Raw genomic sequence first — 22,103 nt, forward strand, 5'->3', positions numbered from 1 at the left:
TGAGTCCTTAATTCTAACCATGACAGACATTATCAGCAAGAGATCCTCCCATCTTAAACTAGGACATCTCCATAGATGGAAACTTTAGTGATAAACTACTTGCATATAGCTATCCAAGGCTAATCCAAGTATAATCTTCCCAATGATTAGAGCAAGTCTATATGCTCTATCTTGAAGTCCCCATTGTCTATGATCAAGAGTGACTACTTCCTTCCCCAAGAAATTGAATGCCAACTTTGACCTTCTTGCTTGTACCACCAAAAATCTCTAAAGATCTCTCAAGATCAACATAGATTTCAATTACAATCTTCCCACCAAATGAAGTTGTTTCATTGTTCCACTTGTGAACCTTTGCTTGGATCTTGTCCACTTATCTGAGCCACACCTTTCCTAATGCATTTGAAGCAACAATTATTGATAAACTGCTAGGCCCTTCATTATTGTTGAGTCCTTAATTCTAACCATGACAGACATTATCAGCAAGAGATCTTCCCATCTTAAACTAGGACATCTCCATAGATGGAAACTTTAGTGATAAACTACTTGCATATAGCTATCCAAGGCTAATCCAAGTATAATCTTCCCAATGATTAGAGCAAGTCTATATGCTCTATCTTGAAGTCCCCATTGTCTATGATCAAGAGTGACTACCTCCTTCCCCAAGAAATTGAATGCCAACTTTGACCTTCTTGCTTGTACCACCAAAAATCTCTAAAGATCTCTCAAGATCAACATAGATTTCAATTACAATCTTCCCACCAAATGAAGTTGTTTCATTGTTCCACTTGTGAACCTTTGCTTGGATCTTGTCCACTTATCTGAACCACACCTTTCCTAATGCATTTGAAGCAACAATTATTGATGAAAGTTGGCTGCCCTCCAAGCCCTAAATATAAAATCTCAAATTTCCTATCATTCTTCGACATTTCGCCTCCTCCAAACTTGCTCCATTCAAGCTTTAGCGATGTAAGATGTGTTTTTCGCCTCCTCCAAACTTGTTGACACAGCTTGTACCCTCTTGCTTGTACCACCAAAAATCTCTCAAGATCTCTCAAGATCAACATAGATTTCAATTACAATCTTCCCACCAAATGAAGTTGTTTCATTGTTCCACTTGTGAACCTTTGCTTGGATCTTGTCCACTTATCTGAACCACACCTTTTCTAATGCATTTGAAGCAACAATTAATGATGAAAGTTGGCTGCCCTCCAAGCCCTAAATATAAAATCTCAAATTTCCTATCATTCTTCGACATTTCACCTCCTCCAAACTTGCTCCATTCAAGCTTTAGCGATGTAAGATGTGTTTTTCGCCTCCTCCAAACTTGTTGACACAGCTTGTACCCCTTTAACCTGCTCTACGCTCACCGAGCCTGTCCCTCTGTGTGGTTAATACTATGATATGTTAATGTTAAGAAATTCAAGATCTCAAATTTCCTATCATTCTTTGACATTTCGCCTCCTCCAAACTTGCTCCGTTCAAGCTTTAACGATGTAAGATGTGTTAATGTTAAGAAATTCAAGCTTGCCCACCCTAAATTTCCTATCATTTTTTGACATTTCGCCTCCTCCAAACTTGCTCCATACAAGCTTTAGCAATGTAAGATATGTTAATGTTAAGAAATTCAAGCTTGCCCACCCTAGTGTCCCACAAAAGCAAAACTCAAACTCCAACTCAAACTCCAAAGGTTGCTTGCCCACCCTAGTGTCCCACAAAAGCAAAACTCAAACTCCAAAGGTTCCACCTCCATACAAGCTTTAGCAATGTAAGATATTTTAATGTTAAGAAATTCAAGCTTGCCCACCCTAGTGGTCCCACAAAAGCAACACTCAAACTCCAAAGGTTGTTAATGTTAAGAAATTCAAGCTTGCCCACCCTAAATTTCCTATCATTCTTTGACATTTCGCCTCCTCCAAACTTCAAGCTTGCCCACCCTAGTGTTCCCACAAAAGCAAAACTCAACCTCCAAAGGTACCATTCCATGCCACAATAGGACAAGCAAAGGCTTCCCTAGACAATTAGCAATAACTAGGAGCAAATTCCATAAATAAACAAGAAATCTGAATTTTTCTAGCCAAACATTCATAGACAAAGTTGTGGCATCCATGGCTTTCAATAGCTAACCGTTAAAGAAGACCAACACAACTCTTGTGTTGAACTCGAGAACATTGGTGCAAACTTTATCCACATCTGGAACCACCACTCAACTAACAACTCAAGGACCACATATGAATCAGATTTCCATCTCTTCACTCACCGTTAAAACCACCACCCAACTACTAACAACTCAAGGACCACGTATGAATCAGATTTCCATCTCTTCACTCACCGTTAAAACCACCACCCACTTCTTTCTTCTCTTCCATGTTCCAGGTTGTCCCTCTTTACTTCTCCCTGGTCACTCAAGGAGAAGTGAAGTTTTTAGCTTCAAATTAGTCATTGAAGAACGTAGGATGCAAACGTTAACTACTCCAGCTTCACGTGAGAAATTTTAACAATGGAGACTGGACCATAATTACAGGGACGAAATGCCGTTCAGGAATCAGATTAGACATTCAAAGACCCTTGATAGTCAAAAGGTTATCTCTAGTTTGTTGCTAGAAAAATACAGATAAGATACACATTTTCCCAACTTTTGCTGGCAGAGGAACAGAAATTTTGTTGTTACTATTTGCATGGTACAACCTCACTCCAGTTATTCAGGAAGTGAAAAATGTGGATAGAGGTAAAAGAATGACTGACTTAGGACAAATGTTGTTGTAGGATTTTAGTGCTCTGTTGTGTTTAGTCTGTTGGAACAAATCAGTATACAGCCACTTATTTTTTCATGGCTTCTCATAATTTACAGCATGGTGCAGGGATTGGGAGAACTCTGATCTTATGTTCTGCATATATAAGCACACTGCACAAATTCAGGGGATGACAGAGCACCTCCAGTATAACTCATAGGAGAACTGTCTGCACAAGATCAGAGGTGACAGAAACAACCGCTCCAGTTTGTATGAGAAGGAACTCATCTGATATGTGTCCTCCCCAGGGACCAAACTCCAGTGTCACGAACAGTACTCTACAAAGTTTTTTTCAGAAAAGACCTTCAAAGGGATGTATGCAGGTTACCAAGTTCCATTTGAAAGAATATCCTAAATATAGGCACATACCTGACATTTCGGAGAAGGAAATACAGTCCAGAACCTCAGAGTCTCGTCACCAGCACCAGTCACAATAGTCTGTACACAGACAGGCAAGACCAACTCATTAATTCCCACTACAGAACTGAATCAGACAGTCCAACACCTAGTTCCCACTAGAGAACCGAATCAGACAGTCCAACACCTATTAGCAGGGCTTCCATAGTGCAAAATATGACGATTGTTAGCACCAACTACCTGACCATCCGGAGATAATGCAAGATAAAGCACTCTATAAGAATGCCCTGTCAGCGTAGCCAGCTGCATAGAAAGAAAAAGAAAAAAAACCAGACCTCACAAGAATCAGCATCTGTAAAACTCCAGCACAGAAAAATGTTACACTTATGTTCAACTTGCCTTAGACATTGTCGGGTAGCGCCATACAATAATCTGATTTTGAGAGTATCCATGGGTGCTGACAAGTTCATTCACATTCTTTGACCATACAAGATTGCAGACCTATAGAGATTCAGAATGAAGAACTAGTAGAGTTTAGTATACTACTGCAGATCAGTAAAGTTTCACTGGTTACCTCGGATGACACCTGAATTCCGGTGTACCACAAATAATTAATACCTGGCTTCCTGTGTCTACACAATTCAGGTGTGAGTTGGTTGCTGTATTCCATAGCCGGATGCATCTGTCTGCAGTACCACCACCAGAAGCTAGCAAGCCATGCTGATGAGGAGACCAAGCTATTGCTTTCACTGCTGCCGTGTGCTCACTGAACCTTAGGACAGGTCGTGTTGCTTGTTGGCTCCATACAAAAAGCTAAAGCAGCTCCCAGAAGTGTCAATAAGCCCATCTATTAAAGCTTGATTTTCAAATTTCAGGACAGCAAGACACAATGTAGTGGGACCCCTAATTTGATAAACTGTTATGGCTGCTGACAATAGTTGGTCAAGCAGTGACTTATACCTGATTATCATTCCCCCCAGAGGCCAGCTCACGGTCATCATAGGACCATTTAAGTCCACAAACCTGAAGTGGAAAGGAAAATATAAGAGATTTATTTTCATTCTACAACATTATGCAAGAGTAATCTTGACTTTGCAACTTAATTCTGATGTGCCCTTCAAGCTTTTAAATGAGCAATAGCAAACTTCTTGGGAAGAAATTGTAACTTACTTCTGACTTGTGACCTGCCAGCTTGCTCACAAAGTCATCTTGCACACGCACATCACGCTGCAGAATGCTGCGATCGCGACTACCAGAAGACAAAATATGGGAGCTCCAAGCCAGCGTCCCCACTCGTGTCCTATGGCCTCCCATGGTACGCACTTTCTTGCATCGTGCAGCATCCCAAATCTGCATGAGTTTTAAAAAATTGTACCATTTACAAAAAAGGATGCAAAAATCAGAGGCACCCAATCTATTAACAGATAAGGCCCAAGTAAGCATATAAAGCAGAAGTCCAATACAAGAACATCTGAGAAAGTACTGAACCATCTTAGTACCGCAAGGCATTCTCATAACCATAACAAGGTCTTCTACATCTCCAAGTTACTCATAACCTTGACTCTACAGTGCTTTCAGATGCTGCACAGTTATACAGTGAATTTACAGGTGCAGCTGATACGGACATTCTCTGTTAAAGATAGAGCATGTTTGCCTACTACTTGGAGGCTGGTCTGACCTGCTGCAAGAACAAAGGAGCCAACAACAGATGCAGCAAATAAAGACAATATCTACACTGTGACTCACCTTGTCGGAAAGGGCAGCTTCTTGCATTTGAGCTAGAGAGCCCAAGGCCCTCATTTAACAAGTGACAACATAGAAAGGGTAGCCATTGCAGTTGTTTAACAACTCACTCAGAAAGCACAAGGGCTTAACATCTATATGGACTTTGTCCAACATAAAACTGAGAAAAGACACTGCCGCCGGCCAACACTTGCAAGCCTCGATATGGACTTTGAAGCTACTAAGGATTTAAATGTTTTCTACTATCTACCAAGAATCATTCCTGTCAAGCCATTTTCCTTCCACTGTGCACCCGAATTCTCCAAAATAATCAGAAGCCTAGTATCAACTCACACCCTGGAGATAATGTCATCATCCCAAAATCACACATTATCACAAAACAAATTTAAGCTTCTATAGACATGATTTAGTATGATAAGCCAAAATCCCATCTTGCTTTTATCATTCACACGTACAAGGACAACACTTCAGCCAATCTTACTCAGAACAATGTTAGAAACCCAATATCAATACAGCAGACACCATACCTGAACTTCACCAAGGTTTGTGCCCACAGCCAAGTATGTCCCTCTTTGGGTCCACCCAACTGAGCATACAGTGTCATTTGGTCCTAGATCACAAAGTTTTGTTACCTAAAGCAACAAAGTTAAGAGAGTATGAGCTTTGTGACACAGTCTCAAGATCCAATGATAGCACTACTTGAGCTTGAAATAGGTAACACTACTACCTTGCTTGTGCAAGCACTCCAGAGGTAAACACAAGTGCCTAGCCCCACTGACAACAGGTTATGTGATGACCAATCAACAAGATTGAGGTAAAAGTCATCCTGTAGAGCCGGCGCATCAAGTACCTGTTAAATACATTGGATTTACGTTAACATATAAGAAAGGGTTTAATGACAAACAGCAACAGCTGTGTCAAAATGTAAAGTTCCAAATCTCGGCTACCCAATTTGTGTTTGCACAAGACTGCAATGGCCTGTTACTCTGATGTGTCAAGCCAGACAAAAAGGCAGAATTTATTGCAAACAAGGACAGCGTTTGAAAACTATTTATGCACGTATTGTCAAAGTTGGTTTTAACCCATTGATGTTTGCACTTTCCAAAGAGTTGGACGAGTCATTGAGCACCCTTCATGTCAACTGGCATTGTGCAAGTTCTCAGAACGCAATTGAAGCCTGCCTAAATTGTTGAGTCTAAGGAGTTTGTGAATATGCTGACACTGCAGATGATCAGGCATCAAACGTTATTATGCCGTGTTTTGAAACAAGAAAGTGTCAGACCTCCGTTTACAGCCAAACAATCAACCTCGGTGCAGTTGACTGTCGCATGCCATATAATTCAACATCTCTATGCAGTGAATAATCTCGTCCTTCTGGTCTCCAGGATAATACCTTGTATGGAGAGCGAGGAACTTTGCGGGGAGTCTTCCGGGGGCTGGCCGTGGCACCTGCCAGCGCTCCATCTGGCCCAACAGGCGACAGAGAGTACGGAGAGTCAGGCTTAGTGTTCAAGCCGCTGCTTCGCAGATCTGTTTTGAACCTGAATATGTTCTTGCTGGGGCTCATGGGTGAGCTTTTCATGTCCCTGGCAGCCAATGATTTATCAGGCGTAGACGGGGAGACAGGCGTAGCTGCCTCAGCACCGAAGAGTTCCGTCCGTAGCAGCATCGTGTAAGTGGCGGCACTGTCGTCGCGGCCATCTGCAGCATTGCTGTATGGATCAGCTGACTGCTTGTCCACAAGGACAAAGGAGCTGAGGTTGGAACTGGACCTGCTGGGGATGAATCGGTCGCTGTACGTGGTGCGGGAAGGCGAGAGCAGGTGCGCGCTGCCGCCGCTGGGACTAGACAATTGCTTTAATGGGGATTTGGAGGGAGGGGGAGTGAGAGAACTGGTGGTGTCAAGACGGAGCGAAATGCCATGTGGCAAGTTGAGGTGAGCGGTGGTACTGCGGCGGCGAGGACCAGGCTTCTCCTCCATGGAAGAGCAAGGGAGGGCAGGGGAGCGAGCATTAGGGTTCTGCAGGTGGGACAACGTCAGATCATTTGGCAGGGCAGGCGGGCACAGGGAGGGTGTGAGAGGCGGGGGAGGACAGGGGTAGGTTAGGGGTGATGGTGGGCGTGCTTGTGTTCTCTGTTGAGAGAGAGAGAGAGAGAGCTCTCAAACAAAAATAGGCTGTCTCTCTCGCAACGTCTTTCTGTCGTCTATACGCCACTCCTGTCTCGCCTTATATACCTTTTCCCTCTTACCCCCTGGTCCCCACCTTTGAACCGTTAAAATGGGCTTTGAAGACTAGAGGTGAGTCTCATGGGCTTGTTACTGCACCCCTCTTTCCTCGCTACCATTTCCACTTCCTCTAGTCTCGACTAGCATTACTCACTAGAACGATGCAATGTGGTTGGCTATGAAGTATGAATGTGCAAATCTCTCTCTCTCTCTCTCTCTCTCTCTCTCATATCATAGAATGTTTGAATACTTGCCTTTATCTCAAAAGTAGGTATGTTCGTATTTGTAAAATTTAATAAAATGGATGTCCATGTGAGCAATTCTTAAATGAAAGTAAGAGTATTAGAGTGAATAAAAACAACTAGCATTCCTAAGCACACAAGGAATGCTAGGCTATTTGCAATAACTTCGTGGGATAAATATAAGGGAGGTCAAGCGCACAAGAAGCATTGTAACAACTTATCATCTTGCAAACGCATGGGTGTTCCTCCCTCCACCCGGGCCTTGCGCCAACATAATACGAGTACTCTCTTTGCAATGAGAACCTTGTTGTTCCTGAGACTTTCTTGGGCCACCTACATACATTGTTTCCATTTGAGAAGGAACTCTTCTACATCTTGATCATCCACATATTGCTTACCCACCGCCAAGGCCGAGGGGTGATAACTTCTTTGCCGCTAGCCACCTCAAAGGGTGTGAATCCTGTTGCACTATGTAATGTGGCATTGTAATGAAATTCAAAGATGTCAAGATATTGTGCCCAATCCTTTTGATCTGCTCGAACATAGCTGCGGATATAATCCTCAATGCCTTGGTTCAACCTCTCAATCTGACCATCTGTTTGGGGATGAAATGCAGACGAGAACCGAAGCTGAGTATCCATGAGTTTGAATAGCTCATGCCACATGTTGCTGAGCAAATGGGGATTCCTATCCAATATGATCGCTAGAGGCAAACCATGATACTTGAACACCCTGGAAAACAGCAACTTGGCCACCTTCGGTGGTGCTGTAATAAGAGGTTCAGTAGCAATAAAGTGAGCTTGCTTGGCAAAATAATCTACCACCACAAAGATAGCCTTGCACCCATGAGACTTCGGCAAATCTGTTATGAAATCCATACTCACCACATCCCACTGATGAGAAGGAATTAGCATTTGTTGGAGTTCCCCTGGCTTCATACGTTGTGCTTTCACCACCTGACAAGCAGGGCAGGTACGTACATATTCTATGGCGGCCAATAGAAAATTCTTTTGAGGCATTCGAATATCCTCACTTGACCAAAATGACCACCTATAGGACTATCATGACATTCCCAGAGTATCTATTTATATATCAAACTTGGCTAGGAAGTCCTGCCATCATCTCCTTTCTGTTGGATCCAATTTCTTTGACTCATAGCACACTGGATAGCCATCTTGCATGAGCACACCACCAATGGCATAACTTGACGCATCTGTATGGACCTCAAAAGGTCTAGAGAAATCTACCATCTTCAACACTGGGGCTTGAATTATCGTACTCTTCAGTTGCTCAAAGGCTTGTTGTTCCCGCTCTGTCCATTGGAAGGTAGCTGAATTTGCTGTCAAATCTGTTAATGGGGCTGTGATTTTGTTATATCCTTGAATAAATCTGCGACAAAAGACTATAAAGCCCAAAAATCCCCTCACTTGACCAGCGGGGAGCCTCCCAAATTTTCACTGCTTCACTTTCTTGGGGTCGATGGCAATGCCATTTTCTTTGACCAAGTACCCCAAAAATTCTCTCTCTTGTACTACAAACTCGCATTTCTCAGGCTTGACATATAACTAGTTGGCCCGGAGTCAGGGACCTTCTCCAGGTGTTCCAAGTGCTCTTCCAAAGTTTTGTTATAAATCAAAACCTCATCAATATATATTATCACAAAATCATCCAAATAATCAATGAATATTTTATCCATGAGCTCACAAAAGGTAGTTGGTGCATTAGTGAGCCCTTCTGGCATAACCAGTCATTCATAGCTTCCATACTAGCTTCGAAAAGTTGTCTTCTCTTCATCACCTTCTACTATTTTGATTTGATGGTACCCTAACCTCAAGTAGATTCTGCTAAAATAGTGTGCTTCTTGTAGTCAATCCAATAATTCATCCACTACTGACACAGGGTACCAATTCCTTACAATTGATTTTTTGAGAGCCCTATAATTTGTACATAGTCAGAGAGACCCATCCTTCTTCTTGACAATGTTCCTCCCTCCACCCAAGCCTTGCGCCAACATAATACAAGTACTCTTTTTCATTCTCAAAGCTATCTTGCTTTCTATTCTCTTTTCTAGAAAAGTGTCTTCTTGCAAGCAAAGGTGGTGGTTTGATTGCGGGGGATCATGGTGCCAACCGTGGGTGATGAATGCAAAGTGGGGGAAATCACTCTACGCACTCCTAGTGTGTCACAATAGATGTCACAAAGTAGCTTCATGAGAGGTAAGCTAAGGTAACAACTCGGCCATCATCATCATCGTTATATATATAAAACTCAGAGAGAGGACATGCATGTGCATACATGAGTGATAGTGACCAATGCATTGTGTGAAAGATTGTTGTGGGAGAGTATGCGTGTGTGTGGGAGTGATGGTGTGTAAGATTGAGAGAGAGCGAGAGAGAGGTGTGTATTGTGCTATGCAATAATTGCTCTCATCCTTACTGTATCCATGAGACTGCATAAAGTCTTGTTTCAAACCATATAAACTCTTATGCAACTTACACACAACTACTCCTTACCTTCCCCAACAAATCCCTCAGGTTGCTATAAGTAAATGTCCTCATGCAAGTCCCCATGCAAAAAATTAGTCTTTATATCCATCTAAACCAATTTCATATCCTCTCTAGCAAGCAAAGCAAGGACCATATGAGAGGTCTAAACTAGCTCCATAGCCTCTCTAGCAAGCAAAGCAAGGACCATATGAAAGGTAGTTATCTTAACTACTAGTGAGAAGATCTCATCAAAGTCGATTCTCTTATCTTGCCTAAATACTTTGGCCACCAATCTTGCCTTGTACTTAAGCAATGCATCACAATTTGTGACCATGGCATACTCTAGACATAAAGTCATATCATACCCTTGTAGACCTATGTAGTGATGATTAAAAAGACCTCTAGCTATCCCACCTATCTATCATGTAAGCCATGAGACTATTCACCATCACTAGCACTTCCACCTCAGCATTAGTAGGTTGTCCATACCGTATATCATGTGGAGCAAGTCGTGCAATCTACTCATGTGTTGGCTGCCATTCTCTTGAAATACAACTCTACAAATCTCAACCATTTTGATAGCTACTTATGCATCTTATTCTAATTAAATATGACATCATGGCTATATACTACCCTTCTAGATTTAAGATCCCACAAGTGATAGCTCATTTCATCAGACTCTCCATAGCTAAGAAAATGCATTTCTTGGACTCAAGAGATCAAGCTTACTCCACTTGTTCTTAGGTATATACATAAATGCCTCACAATTAAGAACACACAAGTGATCATAACTAGGTCACTTGCCAAAGTATAACTCCTTTGGTGGCAAGGAGTTGTGAGCTGCAAGCACAAGATGAAAATAATAGAAAAGGATGTGCAACAAAAGGAGGAATGGCATAAGATATGGAGGCTTAAAAGTTTTTCCTCTTCATCATCTTCATTGTTCTTCTTCCTTCTTATCCACTGATACACCACACAAGTACCATCTAAAGTGATAGATACCTTTTGATCATTTTAGGACTCTTCACACACAGTCTCTACTTAATTTCTACATACATAGGTTATAACTTATCATATGCTTTATTTCTTAACACTCCCCTTGAAGCTCAACATGAGCTTGCAAATGCAATACCCCAAGTGTACTAAAGTACTCAAACTTATTCTTACATAATACTTTGGTAAATATATACGTGACTTGGTCATTGGTTTTGACATGTATCAAGTCTATCTCTCAATACATAACCTTCTCTCTAATGAAGTGGTAGTGCACTTTGATATGCTTCATCCTTGCATGGCAGACTTGGTTCTTTGCCAACATGATGATGTTAATGTTATCACAATACATGATAACTCCACCATCTATCTCTATCCTCATATCACATAGTAACAATCTCAGCCATGTCTGCTCACATCTTGCCAATGCAATACATCTATACTCCACTCCTATGCAACAATTGTAGGTTTCTTCTTACTGCTCCAAATTACCATGGCTGAACCCAATGAGAATGTATAGCCATTGGTGGATCTCCTATCCATGATACTTCTAGCCCAGTCTACATTTGTGTAACCAAACAATGTAGGCTTGATCCCTTTCTCATAGAAAAATTCAAAGTTAATTGTCTTCTTCACATATCTCAAGACTCTCCTGCATTGTTGTCTCTATTTTCTTTTATGTTATTCATGTTCATTAAATTTTTCATTAATTAATTGTAATTATAATATTAAAAATAAAATATTAGAGCTAAATTGAGGCTTATGTTAGAACTAATCATTTCGAGTGTGATTGAGTCATCCTCATTTACACAGTTTGCTAGTTATAATATGCTTTTGTAATTAATTTGGCTCAATTTTCCATTGCAATCATCGCTCTGATACCATCGAGGTGATTCTTACACATGGTCTATGATCATAGCAGCAAAGTAATGGTTGAAGTATTGGTGTAGTGAACCACTAAAATATTACACCACATACTTCATAGATTATCTTAAGGGACTAAGAATTAGCAAGATTAGTTGAAGAAGTTGATCTCTCACTTGTGCACAAGTAACTAGCTTATTGACGAGTGGAGTGTTGTTCCCATTGCATCGAGTAGCATTTTTCTCACTTGGCTATAGGTTGAGGTGTACATGGCATCTCCCCTATATCATAAGTACCTACATGAGTCTCATCTTGCAACAAATCTACAAGCTATCAATATTGTATGGGTATATATTTGCATCAACCATGGCTATGCATGAGCATTCACCACATTGGTTAGTACCCTTGAACCACATTGCCTTTTCCCTCTTCATCATGTAGACCACACATTGCCTTTTTCACCCAACCACTTAAGCACCTTAGTCCACTCAACTACTATGTAGATAGGCCACATGATTTTTTAGCCACATTGGAGAACTCAATCACTTGAAGCACATCGTCCTAACTACTTGGAGCACTTTGGCCACATGTTTAATTAGGCAAAAATTCAAGCACACTCTTCCACGTGCACATACTCAATCACATAGTCACGTAGTTGCACAATCATGCACTTTATTTCAACTCACTTTACCATCTCCACTCTCTTACCCTTGATCACGAGGCACCCTCTGACCACATTGAGAACATTTTTTTATGACAATAACCTCACTCAGCAATTTAGGCCACATTAGGCACTCATGAATCACTCTAGGTAGCATTAGCACATGATTATATAATATTTAGACACTATACCACCATCACACTCTACTACTTAGTGCTCATAGCATAGTGATGTGGATGGTTTTGGGAATGGGAATGGGGATGGGAATGGGGATGTGGACCAGAATTGCCCTCCTTTGTCACCATCAAAGAGGGCTCTTATAAGTGGATGGGATTGGGATGTGGGTTGGTTTGAGGATAAGCTAGGTCTAGGATGGCAAGCTAGAAAATGGCCATCCCATGTCATTATGGCTCATAGCATTTTACTAAAAGAACACCTTATCCACTCGATTACTTAGACATATTGAAGCAGATGATTACCTTATGCACTTAGGTAATATATAAGGCCAAATTTGCATGATTCTTGGACAAGAGTGCAAATAATTTCACACATTGTAGATGCATTTGTACACACACTTTCAAGTACCTTAGGATAAGAACTAGGGTACAAGGTCTTTGGGGCAATTTGTACATGTGTGAGAGTAAGATGCAATACATTAGTCCACTTGTACATATCGTGTCTGGAGAAATTGAAGTGCGAGTGTGGACACACAAGTACATTTGTATAGAACATCTAGTATGCATTGTGTAGAACATACTTTTACTTTATTTGAATTCTTCTTCAAGCTTCTATGTGGTTCTTTGAATATGAATCAGCTCTCTTATAGATTAGGAACCCTTCACATTAGCAAATCTTATAGGAAAAAGGATAGCATGCAATCTATTGATTTTAGTGGGGATTAGAAGAATAAGGGTATATAGCACATGAAAGACAGTGTGGAAGAAGAGGTTTTACTAATGGCTAGTAGGGTTTTGCATGTTTTCTACCTAATTAGCTATGAAGCCAAAGAAGCTTTCTAAGACCTCCATTGAGGCAGCATGATGCGTATAGATATCATCAAGATAAGGTTTCTTAAAAAGGACATCTGTGTTGGTGTTGCCTAGCTCTATGTGTATTCAAAGTGTGTTGCACTCGCAAAAGGAAAAGAAGTGTTTGACAAGTTCCCAGTACCAAACAAAGTCTCTTGAAGTGCCTTGATCACTAGAGATAGGCAAAGCATGGACATGGTGCCGAAGCTTTGAGATGTTTTGGCAACATCTCAAAGGTGAATGTCTACAAATTTGGTCACCCATACTTGCATTATGAAAGCTTGTATCAAAGAAGGGAAAAAAGATACATACCAAGGTACACAAGCTGGGGCTTATTTAGTCACTTTTGGTTGCATCTTCAAGGCATGTGGATGCATAGAAGTGGCATAGAAGGGCTAAGAAATACACATGATATAGTAGTTGTGGCATTGTATTGGTAGATATGTGCGTTGAACTTAGCTTGCTTGCAAAAGCACAAGAAGTGTTTAATAAGCTGCCAACTCGAAATTTAGTTAGCTTACTAACCAAGCCAATGAAAGCCAAAGTTGGAGGCTTTGATCATATATTACATGACTCTTTACATATTGGAGGGATTTCGGAGCACTAATTAATGGTGCCAGGTTACCATCATCGATCTAGACAAGGTGGCTCAAAAAGATCGTTCGCTGTAGAGGTTGGGGCATAAACATGAGTCAACACTTGGTCACTCAGTTCTCACCAACTGTTGAACTCCATTGCTAGCCCCTGTTCCTCTATACATGCTTCTTTAGCAATACATCTATAATATTTTTATGTCTCAGAGCATATTAGGCTCTAATACCATGAAGAAATTGTAAGCAAGAAGGGAATAGAGACGGAGCAAATAGAGATGGAGCTAGATGCTCTCATCCTCTTCCATTATTCTCCAACAATTCTTCTATCTTCACAATCTCCACATTACTAATAAGATGACTAGGTTATACAACCAAACCATAGTTAACTAATACAAGTTAGTTTACTTCCAAGATTTTCAAGATTTTCTCACCTTTTGAGGCCTTCGGACAAGGTTTAGGAGGTCTCTTTCTCTGTATCTAGTCAGCAAGAGGGTGAAGGTAGGCTTGGAGAATTTATTGTTGATCGAGTAGTCACTTCACTTGCGCTCTTCATAGTGCTTCCTCAAGTTACCTAATTTTTGGCTGCCCAAAAGATCTTCTACGTTGGTTTTTATTTTCTACCTCACTTGACTATAGAATAGAGGGGTTAACATCCACCACTCTAAAGGTATTCTTGTTATTCGAAAATTCATGCCATCTTGGTCTTTCATCTCTTGCACTCAAGCTCTAACATACTCATTCAAGCAATGGTTGCTTGCTAACTACAATTACTTTATCCACATCTACCACCACAATCTATTCAAAAGGAAAACCCTTTGTTGGCATGAATAATAATGACAATTCACAGATAAGGCAAACATAAACTCATGATTTACAACTTCAACAATTATGCAGTCCTTCTTTTCCATTGAGTTCTTTTCATCATAATTGACCCCAATGCAAGTAATGAAAATAGTTCTCGTGTTAGAAGTAGCTCAAAGGGGTAAACAAATCCATATGAAATCCAAAAGGAGAGTGACAACCAAAAAATCCAATTCAAGGTACATTAGTAGGCTGCGTATTCACCATCATGCTAGATGACACTACAAGAAATAAGGAGTCGCATTGCTGGTGCACAGATCGGACGCCGTATGCGCACGTAGTGAGCGTCAGAAGGTCCCCATGAACAAAAGAACTCTACTTTTGCACAAAAAACAAGGAAGAAAGCTTGCATGACATGAAGCAAGAGACTAATTGGGTACAATTTCCCCCCATGCCTTGTGTGAGCACTCCACAAAGCATGTATTTCATATATTATTTATCTTCAAGCTCAAAAAATAGCCCAATTTACAATTAGCACGCTTTAGCTTTTGTGTTTGCTTTTGTGCCACTAAAGAATTATTAAAGCTATTGGACGTCAAGGAGTCAGGTGGAACCCAAATACAATGTCCAATACAAATATTTAAATCGTGCGCCCATGCGCATACAAAAGCAATAAATAAATATCAAGCGCTTTAATAAATAAGCACGTCAAAATATGGGTGCCATGCCAAAGATGCGCGCCCATCAGAAATTGATGATAATTTGAATACACGCTATCCTCCAATGCTTCCCAATGTCACCGCTGCTGCTCTACATATCAACTGAAGCATTCACAATTGTTAGAAATACAATTAAACCGACAAAAGTGAATACCTAGCAGTCTTCAGCTACAAAATAAATAAATTGGTTAGAACTCAATCCTAACCTTAATTTATTACAAGTGCGCACTCTAAACTCATAAATGTTTATTAATTTAAATATGTATTTTGCGGAATCACCCGCTATGGAATCACCCACTTACACATTAAATTAACAAGACGCCCGAAAAGGATAGGCATCCCATCAACTTTTCGCACAAAGAATCCACCTTGTGTATGAGCCCCGGTAATTAAATTTTACGGAATCCACCTCAAAACCTCACGAAATCCACCGTGGAATATGCCTATTGGCATCAATTGCATCAGAAATGACTTGATCCTTTTTTGAAAGTAAGATGTACTAGAACAACATATATGATAGCTATAAAAACAAAGATGTTGTCTACACATAGATTCATTACACCTATCACCACATTTGCTTACATTATTCATAGATTCGTTAGACCTATCACCACATTTGCTTAGTATACTATACATAGATTCATTAGACGTGTCACCACATTTTCTTACACTCAAATAGGGAATAGTTGATGAAATGAAGGGCAATTGTTTAATATAGTGGATAAACATTTAACACGTACATGCTTACGAGTAGGCCTCATGTTCTTCAAAGAAATTAAACTATGCCAAATGTGTGCCCATGTTGGAACTACCAAGTTAATTGTTACGCTTATTGTGACTACCATCTTATGTGTGCAGCTCACCTCTCAAGGCTATATAATATAAGTACAACAAGGGTAAGTAAAGTTTATCGATTTGGTAGTGAGAGGAGGGAATATCTCTTAAGTTAGGATTCGAATGCAATTCGATGGTGAAAATATTGATTCAACATTGCAACTTTAAAATTAAACCTTAAGCCTTAGAAGCTATGCGTTGATTCAATATTAATGCAGCTTCAGTAAGCATTCACATCACCACGAGTGCCCTGGTTTGGCTCATCCTGGCATTGATCATCAGCTGCTACCAACCTCTTCTTGTGGCCAAAGTCGTGATCGAAGAAGAAGGAGAGCTCCTCGAGCATCTTGCCCTTGGTCTCAGGGATGAAGAAGTAGAAGAAGATGATAGCAGATTCCCTACCTACCCCCTAATTCCCGCCAACGAATACTTCCAAGTTCCCTCTCTTTTATATAATCTCCCTTCTTTCCTTCAATGCCGCTTTAATATCCTTCTCCTTTCGTAGTATTCTATTCTTGCACTTTTCTCTAGCTCGATACGGAGATCTAGACGGTGGTGTAAGTAGGAGACCTGGAGCAACGGCCTGCACGAGAATGGAGGAGCTAGGAACGCCAATGTTGAAGAGTTTTCCAGACTGAGGGAGTTGGTGCCGGGGCTAGCACCTAATTAGCAATGCCGGATGGAAGCATCTGCTGGAAGTATCTTTGCATCAAAGAACATCAGCAGTCGGAAGCATGGACTGCTATGGTCGTAGCTGTAGTAGCTAGCAGTGCCAGCTGGTGGCAGGTTTGAAGGTCCGCGCCCAGCCCCGTACGTCACTGCCAGTGTGCAACCCTATCACATCAGACGAGCTATCGCCCAGCCCCGTCACAGCTGCATCTGTTGTGGAAGCATATGATATGTTGTGGAAGAATATAATCTGCTATGGTCGACGTAGGCAGCGATGTAGCTAGAAGCAGCTAGCGGCATGGTTGAAGGTCGGTGCTGCCAGTCCCATCACTGCCGGCTTGCAGCCCCGATGCCACGTCAGACAAGCCTCGTCACCCAGGCGGCGCCCAGCCCCATCATGACTACCCTGTAACTGTCGAAGGTTGACCAGTCAGTGCCCAACCCCGTAACTGTCGGCCCGTCACATTAGGCGTATACATTGCTGTCATCACTACCCCATCGACATCTGTACTACCCTGTTGATCACAACGCCCAACCCCATAACTATCGGCTTGTCACATTAGACGTATACATTGCCGCCATCACTACCCCATTGACATCAGTACTACCATGTTGATCACTGCGCATGCCACCTATTACTGCCGTCATTGCCCCCTCAGTCCACCACATCACTCCAAGTCGAAGGGCTGAACATCCAATAATCACATCACTGCGTCGGGAGATCACATCACTGCCTCGGCTATCTCTGCTACGTCATTGCCGAGAAAGTTCACTCCAAGAACAATGGTATATCCGATCACATACTATCAAAATATTTCTTCCACGTTTTGCAAAGGCTTTATAATTTTTTTTCTCCTTTAGCACCTTTACTAAAATCCTAGGATAGATGCTAACCTATCCTAAAATGCACATTTACTAAACTCCTAGGATAGATGGAATTAATATGATGCTAACTTAAGGGATGTGCATATGCCTTTGTGCATGTGTACTCGAATGTGAATGCGTTGTGTACAAGGGGAATGTTAGATATTCTTGTTTATTAGACATTCTTGTGCACTAGACATTTCACAGTGTTGCCGTCTTACTCATTTCATGTGTACTTAATACATTTGGTGACCTAGCCTTGAGTTTAATTGACACACAAGATGTTTAAAGTTGCAAGATTTTTAAATGACCTAGCCTTTCAGGTCTCGAGTTGACCGACCCTTAGAGGTCTTGAGTTTGAGGAGATGTTTAACTATGCTTGGGAAATGATAATTGATGTGATGGGCCATATTAGCCCTAAAGACACGATTTTTTTATCCAAGTAGGGTTTTATAATCTCTCATTTGCTTGTTTGAGGAGATGTTTAACCATGCTTAGGAAAGGATAACTACTGTGATGGGCCTTATTTATAGCCCTAGGGACACGATCTTCCTATCCTAGCAGGGTTTTGTAATCTCTCCTTTGCTTGTTTTGAGGAGATGTCTAACCATGCTTGGGAAAGTATAACTATTGTGATGAGCCTTATTAGCCCTAGGGACACAATCTTCCTATCCAAGCAGGGTTTTGTTATCTCTTGTTTGCTTTTTATGCTAGGTTTTCTCGAGCATAAGTTTATTATAGTAAGATCCAAGTATCACTTGTTTGAGGAGATGTTTAACCATACTAGGGAAAGGATAAGTGATGTGATGGGTCTTTTTGGCCCTAGGGACACGATCTTCCTTTCCAAGTAGCGTTTCGTAATGTCTCCTTTTCTTGTTTAAGAAGATGTCTAACCATGCTTGGGAAAGAATAAATTTTGTGATGGGCCTAGGGATACGATCTTCTTATCCAAGTAGGGTTTCGTAATCTCTCTCTCTATAGCCTACTCATGTTTGTAGACTCATTTTTAGCCTGAATTCCCCTTCAATTCATGAACCAAGTGACACCTTTGCACCACTTCATAATGTACATCTAGCTATACTTTATTGGAAGATCTAGTATATGTATGTGCCCATAATAAATATAGAACTTTTGAGATAACAATATCAAGCGAACATACTTTTCTTTCACCCTATGAATATGCTCATAAACTCATATAGGAAACACAAGATCACTGCACGTGACATCTTGAAGATGGAAATAATTTCCAACAAGGTAGTATACAAGATGACACTATTCATATTTAGGTGGGATTATTAGAGTGACATGTGTGCTCTTATCTTCAAAGGTTGCATTGCATGTAGGAGTTGAACCCACAAATCACTTCTAGATTAAATGTCGCCCTCCCTCCTTTAGATTGAATCCACAAATCTCCAAGGTAATTCTTTCTCTTTATTTTTATTATTATACCAATACTACAAGGTGTAGTATGAAGGGTACATCACATAGCTAAAAGAAGGCTATCCATGGCAATCTCCTAGACACACAGTGGCCAATGGAAAAAAACATACAATTTTTACATTTATCATGGTTTATCAAGTGACTTCTCTCAAAGCATCATTACATAAGTGTTCATGTCACAAGCATCATATATCAATTTTTTCTCTCTTTCTCTCTTCCTATTTTAGATGAGAGGTTTCATGTAGGTCACCTACTTATTTTTTAATCTACGAAGTCAAACAAAAAAGAAAGTTAAGTCTACATGGCATGCATTGAATACATTCCAAACCGTTTTTAATTGTCTCTTTTTCTTTACTTTTCTCTACTTTGTAATGGTTTCATCTCTCTACTTTTTAATGCATCCAAGTAGGATTTTGTAATCTCTTGTTTTCTTTTTACGCTAGGCTTTCTTGAGTATAAGTTTACTATAGTAAGCTCCAAGTATCACTTGTTTGAGGAGATGTCTAACAATGCTTGGGAAAGGATAACTGTTGTGATGGGCCTTATTAGCCCTAGATACACGATCTTCCTATCCTAGCAAGGTTTTGTAATCTCTCCTTTGCTTGTTCGAGGAGATGTCTAACCATGCTTGGGAAAGGATAACTGCTATGATGGGTTCTATCTAAGTAGGATTTTGTAATCTCTTGTTTGAGGAGATGTTTAACCATGCTTGGAAAAGTAAGCTTGAAAACTAAAATTGTCAAGAGATTATATAAAGTTTTAATTGAATGGTATTCTTGTGGCACATATGGCAAGTTCCTCAAGTGATATGAGAAGATGCTCATGCTTATACAAGTGTTCAAAAACTAATCAAGGATGGCAGATGGTTAGTCGAAGTACTTTCTACCATCATAGCCGCCAAGATTTACTTGGTAATATGCATAGGAGAGCTGGTTTACAAAATCCAAACTTGACTATGGCCGAAGATGAGGAACAATTAAGTGAAACTATAGATGGACCCACAGAGAGGAGACAAGTTTGGTGCAATTGCATTTTATATTATCATGGTGGAAGATATGTTGTTCCTTCTACCTTTGCTATTCATCAACAATTGAGGTTGAAATATCGAGACTTGGGACTCGAGATAGGATTGACACCACAATGCAATGATAACATTAGTACTTTCAATGCCTATGGTGACAAGTCTCCAAGTATGATAAATCATCTTGATGATACAATAAGCGATGTTCATGATCATGGAGATCATGCATATAATGACCCAGATCAACATTGTGAGGATAATGCTAACAATGTTGAGCACTTGGAAGAACATGATGAACATATGGATATACATGAAGGCGTTGATCCAAGTAGTGCAAATGTGGATGGTACAGAGTCTTTACTATGCATCCAGATACTTGAGAAGGTAATTGAGTTACAAGCTCTTTGGGATAAACATAGAATATCTATTATAACTCAGGATAAAATGCTTCAACTTTTGTTTGGTGATATGGGTGGCTAGAGAGTTGGAAAACGAGATAATGAGCCTTTGAAACCAAGCTTGAGTAAGCTCTTAGTTCAATCGCCTGAGACATGGGATGGGACCTTAGATGGAGTAAGGATTCCTGCATGTTGGGAGCAATTGATTACAATGTACAATGGACTTGGAATGATTCAATCTCAACGCTATAAGATTTGTGGAGGTACACATGATAATCCTCATGAGATAGAGCTTTTTGAGCCTAGTAGAGAATATCTATATGTGGGAAATGTTGAGAAGTGTTCTTGTCTAGGAAATAGAAGACAAAGCATCTTTAAACATGATTGCTTGATTTATTCTTCCAAGTGTCCAAGGTGTCAAAAGACACAAAAGGATATGCTTTCATTTGACTATTTACCTATTAAGAATCAACTACAACTTTTAGTAAAAAGTCAAAGCTTTTGCCATGGATTTTTACAAATGTGGCGCCACAAGGAGAGATGGCTTGGACAGGCTGTTTCTATGTATCCAAACTCATCCTTTGAATTTTGGGATGGATCAAAATGTCATGAGGTCCAAGATTTTTGGAATCCAAATGCTGAGTACGAGCTACCTATCATCTGCCAAAACTCAAGGTGTAATACTGTGTTTTCCACCTTTCCAAGAAAATCAGAAACACTTCAGCATGGATGGAGTGAATCTATCAAGGAGTATATATTTATATGCAATAAGCGTCGTACTTTGAATAAACACCATCAGCAGTTATGCAAGGTACATATTTCACTAGTTATCTTTTCAAAATATGTGTACCAAATCTAGTTGTGAATACATAGAATCATACTAGTTATTGCTCTATGCATATTTGTACTAAATTAATTTTTTATGTAGGGAGAGCCTCGAAACTTCGCTCTACTTCTACATTGGGATGGATTCCAAGCTTCTTGAACAACTCAAAAGGATTGTGGAGCAGTAGAAATTATGATTTTAAATGGTGGCAAAAGGTCTAGGGTTGGGATTCTTCCTATATTATTTTTGCCATTAAGTAGCAAGAAGTTGATTCGCAATTCAAGCTTTGCATTCGGGATCCTTTTGGGACCATTAATAAAAGAGCTTGAGGAGTTATTCATTGAGGGAGTAAATGTGTTTTATAATTATCCAATTGAACGTATCTTTGATAATTCCGCTCAACAAACACAATTTCGCAAGATACGTGCAATGTTAATGATGGTCACAGGTGATCATCCAGCCTAATGCAAACTTGGAATGTTTAAAGATGGAGGACAGACCTTTTGTCGAAGGGACAAAGCTCAGGCTACCTTGGATAGTAATAACTC

General features: G+C 40.4%; 1 protein-coding gene across 1 annotated transcript; it reads right to left on the reverse strand.

Moving 5' to 3' along the window:
• Positions 1 to 2,512: 2,512 nt before the first annotated feature.
• Positions 2,513 to 7,081, reverse strand: LOC148028935 (B-type cell cycle switch protein ccs52A-like). Its single transcript, XM_087687701.1, has 10 exons — positions 6,283 to 7,081; positions 5,617 to 5,739; positions 5,417 to 5,521; positions 4,317 to 4,496; positions 4,107 to 4,169; positions 3,765 to 3,959; positions 3,546 to 3,647; positions 3,387 to 3,449; positions 3,159 to 3,227; positions 2,513 to 3,067 (listed from the first exon to the last, which is right to left on the reverse strand). Exons 1-10 carry the CDS (start codon positions 6,868 to 6,870, stop codon positions 3,014 to 3,016), a joined length of 1,542 nt encoding a protein of 513 aa, XP_087543827.1. The 5' UTR covers positions 6,871 to 7,081; the 3' UTR covers positions 2,513 to 3,013.
• Positions 7,082 to 22,103: the final 15,022 nt, after the last annotated feature.

Source organism: Lygodium microphyllum, chromosome 11 (assembly GCF_053477565.2).
Source record: "Lygodium microphyllum isolate KBCC chromosome 11, Lygodium_microphyllum_v1.1.10, whole genome shotgun sequence".
Taxonomy (NCBI): domain Eukaryota; kingdom Viridiplantae; phylum Streptophyta; class Polypodiopsida; order Schizaeales; family Lygodiaceae; genus Lygodium; species Lygodium microphyllum.

What these genes read in the sequence shown, in the direction of transcription:
- LOC148028935 (XM_087687701.1), bottom strand. Translation starts at nt 6,870, where the DNA reads ATGGAGGAGAAGCCTGGTCCTCGCCGCCGCAGTACCACCGCTCACCTC. An exon ending in TGGCAGGTCACAAGTCAGAA is followed by an intron (nt 4,170 to 4,316) that starts GTAAGTTACAAT and finishes TTTCCACTTCAG; the next exon opens with GTTTGTGGACTTAAATGGTC. An exon ending in CATTATCTCCGGATGGTCAG is followed by an intron (nt 3,228 to 3,386) that starts GTAGTTGGTGCT and finishes GTCTGTGTACAG; the next exon opens with ACTATTGTGACTGGTGCTGG.